The 9590-nt window shown below is 48.7% G+C and overlaps 1 protein-coding gene across 2 annotated transcripts in view; it reads right to left on the reverse strand.

The window, feature by feature from the left end:
- LOC127009505 (knirps-related protein-like) overlaps positions 1-4616 on the reverse strand; it is an 86904-nt gene extending 82288 nt beyond the window's left edge. The window contains exon 1 of one of the 2 annotated variants that reach the window (XM_050882615.1): positions 3793-4616. In XM_050882615.1, coding sequence (XP_050738572.1) covers positions 3793-4011 — 219 coding nt within the window. In that variant the 5' untranslated portion in view covers positions 4012-4616. The remainder of the gene's footprint in view (positions 1-3792) is intronic. The other variant, XM_050882614.1, reaches the window with a different exon arrangement.
- Positions 4617-9590: the final 4974 nt, after the last annotated feature.

Below are 9590 nucleotides of genomic sequence, written 5' to 3' on the forward strand. Positions count from 1 at the left end.
TTTGCCAATCGCTTCAACTTTCGCCTCTTCAAGAATAGAGCTTTTATTCATTATTATTCATGGTGATCTACTGTATTGAGTGTTGGGTCCAAGGCGGAAGGAAATAAGTAATCCTTCTCAACCTGTCCTGCTGTTTACCATTGTCACCTTTTACTTCTTCAGGGATAGAGAAGAAAGCTTTTATTCATTATTATTCATGGTGATCTACTGTATTGTGTGTTGGGTCCAAGGAGGAAGGAAATAAGTAATCCTTCTCAACCTGTCCTGCTGTTTACCATTCAGTCACCCTCAACTTCTCCAGGAAAAGAGAAGGTTTTATTCATTATTATTCAAGGTGAACTACTATACTGCATGTGTGTTGGGCCACAGTAGGAAGGAAACAGGTGATCCCCTTCAACCTTCTTAACCTGCTTTTCAGTCTCCTTGAGCTTATCCAGGAAAAGAGAAGCAAGCGCTGTTCCCCTTCAAGCCCAGGGTGGGGACGAGACAGGCAAGCCATAGAAAAGTCTCCGGCGTGCGCGCACATACATTACGGCTGACACTCGTTGGCGGTGTGGTCGAGATGTCGCCGGAAGTCTGACGCTGCGAATACTGAGGAACCAATTTGTATTTCTTTACATTCTAATGCTACGGAGATGAGCACCGAGGCCACACACAGCTTTAGTATATGTCTCCTTAACTGTAAAAATGCTGCCTTCTTGTTTATCATCTTACATAATTTTTTTCCATTAAAAAAAAAACCAAATAGACACATGCATATTATTACCAAGTTCCTTAAAATATTTCCAGTTTTTTTATCTAGATATTGTTTAGTCAACTTATCATTTCACCGGCTGCTTATCGTTTCGCCAGGACAACCTCGCCTTGTAGGGAGGCACAGCGTATACCACCATTCAAGACGCCATGACGGAGAGGATGACGCAGGCGTACAGGCATTTCCTTGATGCTTGTCGAGTTCCATATTTTTTTTTCATATGTACAAGAGTGACAGTGTTATATTTTATTCCACGTAAAGCTGGAAAGTCACAAACACTCTGAAGTGAATAAGTTTAAACAACGATTTGGCAAGCATACAAATATATAAAGCCATACAATACGTGAAAGAAGACATTCACCAACGGATGTTCTCATAAGTACGCGGTGAGCTCATGTTAATACGATGTTGAGATAAGTCGGTATCAAACAAAAAACAAAAACAAAACAAAAAAAAGACAAGCACACAAAGAGGCAAACAGATGGACAACGACGAAAACACGATCGACGTCCTCGCTACGTGCGGCGGAAGATAATAAGACAGGAAAGACTCAGCCAAGACAACCACGACGAAAAGTATTACAAATGCACCAAACAAACACAGGTCTCGCTTATCAATGGCGCCCACTTGCATGAGCCGTCTGTGCCCCGCGGCAATGCCCATCCACAAAACTCATGCCCCGTTCCACTGCCTGAAGACGCATTTCATACACCACTTAAGTACCGGACTACATAAATCATGCACTGCTTCACTGCCCAGCCGCACAAATCATGCACTACCTGGCTAACTAAGAACACAAATCATGCACTGCTTCACTGCCCCGAAAAAACTTATCCAACACTGCAGCCCCAAAACTCCCATCACGCACACCCTCGTCGCCGGAGCACACATACCAAGCACGGCTCGCACACCAAGCCACAAACATGCACTTCTCACTGCCGAATAACACAAATCATTCGTTGCTCCACTGCGTGAGTAAATATTATGTACAGATCAAATATCTGAGCACACAAATCAAACTCTGCTTCACTGCCTAACTACACAGACCATGACTTAAATACTCGAATCATGCACGCATTTCTTCACTGCATGACTACACAAAGCATGCAGGGCTCAACTACTAACTACAAACCGTCATTTACTTAAGAACGTAAACCATTTACTTCTTCCGCGCCTTTCCGCGCGGAGACTCATTACTTGGTAACCACATAAACGATCCGGCCCTTCAGCACGTCTCCTCACAGATGGTCCGCTACTTCTCAAGACAAGTACAAGCACCTCGCCGGCACGAAGGCCGCCGCGGGCCGGCCGCCAGCCACCGCGGGCGACACGCGGCCCGCCACACACTGTTTGCTCAGCGGCGGCACGTCCCTCCAGAATGGCTTCTTAGCGGCTACGAGAGCAGGCAAACAACTGCCATGTAGAGAATATCCAAACAGCTCGCCTCCCGTGTCTTTTGTGTCTAACCTTTTCATAGCGATTCACTGATCAGTGTCAATATAAATAGTCTAAATACAATAACTTCAGCAAATGAATATCTGCTTCATTCTGTGCATGACAGGGTGACTAAGTGATGGTGAAGAGTGCGGAGCGAGTATTTACTAGCGTCATGGTACCCTACACGGTGCTCATCCTTTCCTGCCTTGCTGCTTCAGGGGCCGCTGCGCATCTTCCGTCCCGGAGCACGTGGGCGGCTGCCCCAGGCCGTTCGGACGTGCGCGCCAGGTGCGTCAGCTGGCCCGCCGGGGAGGGCAAGTGGAGCGTCTCGGCCGGTTCTCCCCGGGAAGCACCTCAGTGGCGGGGCTTCACATCTTAGGAATGAGTAATGAGCGGGGCTCGGGGCGCGAGCAGGCTAATGGGCCAGCTGTAGGCACCGTGGTCTAGGCTGATCGACCAGCCTCGGGAGCAGAGGTTGAGGCGGGCGGCCAGCCTCGGAGGTGGTAGTTTCAACTAATCGAGCACGTCTGTAATGGGTAGTATATTTCAGTTTGACCGGTGTGAGGAACGAATAAGGTATTTCGCCCTCACACAGATGCTTCACGGCTGCCCCGATGATGCTGTGATTTAACCTGGATCAACCTACGGCTTGTGGAGCAGAATTCAAGGCTTTGTTGCCCCCACAAACTTTTAACAAGATTCCAACAAAGATGAGTGAGCGTAAACAGGAATTACTTCAAAACGCTTTTTACGGCGATTGCTGCTCACAAATATTTTGGTTGTATAACATTTTTAGATGAAATCAATGGTTCTCCTTTGCAATATATATATATATATATATATATATATATATATATATATATATATATATATATATATATATATATATATATATATATATATGTGTGTGTGTGTGTGTGTGTGTGTGTGTGTGTACTTTTTTAAGACTGTTGGGCAAGTTACAAGACCTACTGATACAAGGCACGTCAGGCGGGAGGGATTCACACATACAAAATCCTGCTTGCTTCCCGTCCTCGTCCCAGCCCACAACACTCGCCTCTCCCTCGCCGCCTTTCCGAGGCTGGGTCTGGCGTTCGACCCGACACTTTGACACACGGTACACACGTTTCCACCTCCTGCTTTACAGATTCTGTAAAAACCCTCCACTCGCCCGTAACGGGAAGACCTCGGGAGAAAGGGACAAAAAAATGCTGACTTGACCCTCGATCGACACACGACTTTGCTGAACCACTGACAAAAAGACGGCGCCGGGAGTCGAACCAAGAGACTGGTGATCAATATTTACGCTGCGTCGTGTTATCGTTTCTCATCTCGGATCCCAGAAAACTGCACACTGCTCAACAGACCGCCGAGCCCGCGCGTCGCGCTGGTGACGGTGTTTAACTACCCGAGAGTTGTGACTCGCACGCTGCCACGGATGACTGACTGGCAAGGAGAATTTAATGCTGGTATAAATAGTGATCTAGTCTTAAATGATCCTATTCATAGCCTTAACCTTCCTGCCACTTCACATCCCTGATTTGCCAACTGTGGAGGAGATACTGAAGCACTTCACTACACAAGCTACTTTGGAGTCTCACCTTGATGACCTGATCATGTGAAATAATCGGGTCGCTCGTCCTGGAGAGGGGCGGCGCGAGCTGGGTGACGGAGGGGTCGCAAGGCAGGGCGGGAGTGACGCTGGGGGAAGCGTCGTCACCGTCCCTCGAAGTCTCCACCGGACACACCATGTTGCCGTACACCATCGGCCGGGGCGGCATTAGCACTCCACTATCCGACTTGTCACTAAAGGAGTCCATCACTGAGGTGGGTCGGCCCTGCAGTGGCCGGCTAGGGGGTCATCTCACTCGCCGCGGCGAGGGGCGGCACCGATCTTTACACTTCACTTGACGCGGCGGCAAGTTTTATCACTGAGATTCACAAGTGTACACAAAAGACACCCGTGTAGGCTTGTGTGGGTGTGCGTACACGAGGCGCAAAGAGGGCGAGGGGTTGCACATGTGGGGCGCGTGTGCACCGGGGAGCGGCTCCCACGCATCTGCCTGGCTACCACCCGAGCGTGCCCGCCTCCACCGGGAATGAGGTCATCGCTGGGGCAGGTGGGGCCAAAGGTCTACGGGACAGCCACTTCGCCAACCCCACCCTCGGTGCCGCCACGGGGCTCTTGGCCAGTCCTCCAAGTCCTCTTCAGCATAGAAGGGCAGGGACGCCTTACAGCGGCCGGGCACGGGCAGGGGAAGGGTGCGGGCGGCAGGACGAGCAGTGGACGCCACCAGCCTCTAAGCGGCCAGATCGCAACTCAACTCTTGCAGCACCAGAACACCTCTTGGGCTGACCCCGCGCGACCCCGCACACACCGCTCCGTGTCTCCCCCGCAGGACACACGCCTTGGTCTGGCGCTCCCTTCACTCTGACGTCTTTCCATATAAGAAAGGTGCTAGCACGTCGCCCGCGGGACAGTCACAGTAATCAAATATCACAATACTGCTCGTTATATTAAACGCGAACATAAAATCTCGCGTAAATTTTGCTCGCCGTACGGGCCCACGTGATTGGCTGGATCGGGAGAGTAGGCGGCGCATCTTCGCCCTCAGGCAGCCACTGAACGAGAGGTGAATAGCAAGTGACCACTCTCAGTCAGTCGTTCCCGGGCCGCTCAGGAGAAAGGTTGCGCTGTGCTGCTCACCTGACCGACCTCTCCAGGTGACCATGAGAATCTCCAGGTAAGTGTGGTTTAAATGGCCTCTCATTGTTGACATTACGATGCTGTACTTTGTGGTGGCTCTAACACTTTGCTATACTTAAACTTGAGGGACTGTGCCTTGGCGGGGGCGAGGAGAAAGCTGCCGGGAATGAATGGGAGAAAGGGGAGCCGCTGAGTCGGGACGGGGTAATAACAAGTGAAATTTGCCACTCCAGGTGTGAGCGGCGAGCGGCAGGACAGCTGAGGCGGCGGTCACCTCTTCACCCCGCAGCCATCCCAGTGAAAGTTGCTGCTGCCGCTGAATCTTCTTCCTCCCAGACCCTCTCGCTGCTTCTTCCCTCTGCTCCTCCTCCTCCACCTCCTCCCCTCCTCTTTTGCCTTCTCACCAGCATCCTCACCATCACTAAAAGACTTTACATCCCATACTCTCACGGTTCCTAATACGAATACTTGTCATCTTTATCACTATCAGTTTGACTCATGTTTTTTTCATATTCATTTTTATGGTAATCTTAAAACAATTATAATTCTTCTTCTCTTACTCCTGATTCCCTTCTCCTACTTCTTTTTCCTGTTATCTTCTTCCTTCCATTTCTTCCTTTTCTTAATATATATATACTCTGTTTTTGTTACTATCTCCAACAGCTGTTTTAATATCATCTACATTCTCTCTCTCTCTCTCTCTCTCTCTCTCTCTCTCTCTCTCTCTCTCTCTCTCTCTCTCTCTCTCTCTCTCTCTCTCTCTCTCTCTCTCTCTCTCTCTCTCTCTCTCTCTCTCTCTCTCTCTCTCTCTCTCTCTCTCTCTCTCTCTCTCTCTCTCTCTCTCTCTCTCTCTCTCTCTCTCTCCTTCTCTCTCTCTCCTTCTCTCCTTCCCTCTCTCCCCCTCACTGCCTCTCTCCACTTTCTCTCTCTCTCTCTCTCTCTCTCTCTCTCTCTCTCTCTCTCTCTCTCTCTCTCTCTCTTCCTCCCTAGTCCCCTTCCCCCTTCCCCCCCCTCCCTTCCCTTCCCCCCTCCCTACCTCTCGTTTCTCCCCCTCGTTTTATAGCATCTTTTTCTCCTCTTCCCTCTCCTCCCTAGTGACAGGAACTATGTAGCTTGTCTTCCCTCTAATATGACTTTATAGTACCTGCTTACAGCTACCGATACCGACTTTCATTTCTTGACTATTTTAATTACTTTTTACTGGGTTTTCTCATCCTTATTATGCACCAAGACTCACTCACTATGGATGGTTTTTTTTTATCTTCCTTTGGCTCTTTCATATATAGGCATTTTATTATCTTCGGTGGCTTTTCTTTCTGGTTGTTTTATTGTGTATTTGCCAGTGTAAAGAGTTGCCTGTCCAGCTCCTTGTCTGGTTCTCTCTTGGAAGCTGTCAGTTACTTGCATACACACACACACACACACACACACACATGCACACACACATCCATAGTGCAGTAGTTAGCACGCTTGGCTCACAATCAAAAGGTTCCGGGTTCGTGCTCCGGGCAGGGAAGAGAAGGATGACCAGTTTCCTATCACCTGCGCCCTTGTCCAAGCAGCGGTGAAATAGGTACCGGGATTCAGTCGGATGTTGTGTTATACCTCGCGTGTGTGTGTGTGTGTGCGAGAGAGAGAGAGAGAGAGAGAGAGAGAGAGAGAGAGAGAGAGAGAGAGAGAGAGAGAGAGAGAGAGAGAGAGAGAGAGAGAGAGAGAGAGAGACGGTATTGTGTATTGGAAAGGTTACCATGTTCAGTTGAAAATTTGAGAGATGCTGCATGAGTTCGATTCCCGGGCAGAGCAGTAAGGAAACGATAAACTTACACCTGCGCCCCTCTCCATCAAGCGGTGAATGGGTGCTGGGCTTCAGTGGGGGGGTTGTGTCCTAACTCCCCTGGGATGTGGTCTGACATTACCAATAACTATAGCAACCCGAGGGTGAAAACCAAGTTATTCAGACCTGGAACACACAAGCTTGTATCTCAGTTCAGGAAAATACACGTAAAGTATGTGAATTACACACACACACACACACACACACACACACACACACACACACACACACACACACACACACACACACACACACGCACATTTAATAAGGTGCTAATGGGAGGAATTTCACAACATGTTCCTCACAAGTCAATCCTTTCTCTTTTCTTTACAGTAGTTGATTTTACGACCACCTCCTCCTCCTCCCCCCCTTCTCCTCCTCTTCCAAGTCCTTCTCTTCGCTTTCCTTCTCCTCCTCCCCCCCTTCTCCTCCTCTTCTAAGTCCTTCTCTTCGCTTTCCTTCTCCTCCTCCTCCCCTTCTCCTCCTCTTCCAAGTCCTTCTCTTCGCTTTCCTTCTCCTCTTCCTCCCCTTCCCTCTGCTCTTGCCGCAGGAACAATAACATCAGTCGCAACAAACAACAATAACATCTACTATTACCCTCACTTACGCTTCTATTTGTGCTACTGATGCCACCACTATTAATATTTCCACCCTTCTTTCCTCTACTAATAAATAGCAACAATAATAATCTGTAAGTAATGATTATGATAAAAATGATAATAAAAATATAAAACAACGAGTACTAATTTCACTTCAGCAATAACCATGCAGAACAACAAGAACAACTCTAACTACAGCTACAGCAACCGAGGAGACGTCATGTAGATGCTCTATGTTAACTTCTGCTCCTATGGCTACTTTGATTCCGCTCTCTTCCTTTTCCTTTCCTCAGCATTACATTATTCTTAGTCCGGCTCCGGTCCATCACTACAAGCTCTTTATGGTCCTCTTCCTCCTCCTAAAAAAGCTCCTCTTCCTCATCCTCCTACAAAAGCTCCGCCTCTTCCTCTTCTTCCTCTTCGTACAAAAACAATAATTTCACAAACACCACTAACAACAAGAAACCCAAGAAAAAAACATATACTACTACTACCTCCTCTACCTCTGCTTCTTATGTTTCTGCTTTTCTCAACAATTCCTTTCCTTTTGTGTCCTTCTCCTCCTCCTCCTCGTTTTCATCACCTCCTCCTTATCAGTCTCTTCAATGCAACTCGCCTTCCCTTTCACCTCATCTTGCCCGCCTCCCAGCACCGCCTCGCTTGCCCTCCTTCCCCGGCAGGCTCCACCCGGCCTTATCTCCGTAACTGCCTCCTTAGCGGTGCGCTGCGGTGCGTTGGTCGAGGTAATTCAATAATGACAGGGAGCGGCGGACGGACGTATAAGGCACGCCGCTGCCCGACTCTCTGCGGCGTCCGTCAGTTTGCCCTCTCTCTCTGTCTCTCTCCGTTCAGGCCAACCCACACGCGCACGCAAAAAGAGGAGAAAGCTATTGGTCTCACGAACACACACACACACGCGGGTCCTCTGCATACAATGACTCCAGCGGCCGGGTTCAAGGGATGGTAGGAGATATCATGCCCGCCGGCCCCGAGATATACTAAATGATACAGATCACGCCGGGTCCATGGCTGTTACCTGACACTTAATGCCCGCTTAACATTATGCAGCCACGAGTCCAGCCGCGGCGTGCATTCTTGTGTGGGTGGTGGTGGCGGCGCCGGGCGGGGGGACGAGGCCTGGTGGGGGTGGGGGGGAGGGGGGGGATGTGAACGTGAGCCTTGGGGCATTTCAAGATATTGCATTCATCATTTGATTTCCACTAAATCCGGTACACACCAAACTACAACTACGAATTTAGAGTTACGAGGGACATTTTAAACTCCACAATTTAGATAAGTAGGAAAATCTTAATATATGATTCAGTTAAATAGGGGCATATGTTGGGGGCACGTTGTCTCGTCCCCCTCCTCTCCCCCCTATTAAGACACCTTCATCGGGAGTCCCTCTGAGCAAGTCTCCCACGATTCAGTCTCACGGAGTAATCACGAAGTCAAGACAGTAAGAGTGAAGTATGTTTTTTATGATATTTAAGTTTTATCTGTAGGTTTTGGCGTCTATAGAACAATTTCCAACTCAGGGCATCTAGGAATACCATCACTGAATACGAACAACGCCCTCTGAGCAAGTCTCCCACGATCCAGTCTCATGGAGTAATCGCGAGGTCAAGACAATAGAAGTGAAGTATGTTTTTTATGATATTTAAGTTTTATCTGTAGGTTTTGTCGTCTATAGAACAATTTCCAACTCAGGGCATCTAGGAATACCATCACTGAATACGCACAATGCTCTACCTGGCCAAGCATCTCCCTCCCAGCGCTATGTAGCCTGAGCATCCCTCTGAGCGTGTCTCCTCATCACACGCTTGCAGTTCCTTTCAAAATCCCTTCCTGCTCTTTGCCCTGTTCATCTCATGCTCTCTAATCCACTTTACAGGAGTAGAGTTCACATGGTTGAGATGCCACGCTCCGCCCTTCATATATTGTGCCATGCGATCATCTTTTGCCGTCTTTGTCACACATGAACAGTTAAGTCATTGAGTGTCCTTTAAGCTCGTCTGTTTGACACAATGCTTAGAATATACATCAAACTCTTTCGGCTATCTTTTCCTTGTTCTGTCCTCCCTTTCCACGCTCCCTCTACCCACCCAGCACGTTTATTTCGCCACCGTGCGTCGTGCCTCATCTTGTTTCAGAGTTCAGGGGCGGTATTCTCAGACGCTTCCACCTCGCGCATTAACTATTTTCAAAGGTCAAAATGGAGATTAATCGGGCTTTCATAAGGATAATTTTCACATTCAT

This window comes from Eriocheir sinensis, chromosome 41, assembly GCF_024679095.1.
Source record: "Eriocheir sinensis breed Jianghai 21 chromosome 41, ASM2467909v1, whole genome shotgun sequence".
Lineage (NCBI taxonomy): Eukaryota > Metazoa > Arthropoda > Malacostraca > Decapoda > Varunidae > Eriocheir > Eriocheir sinensis.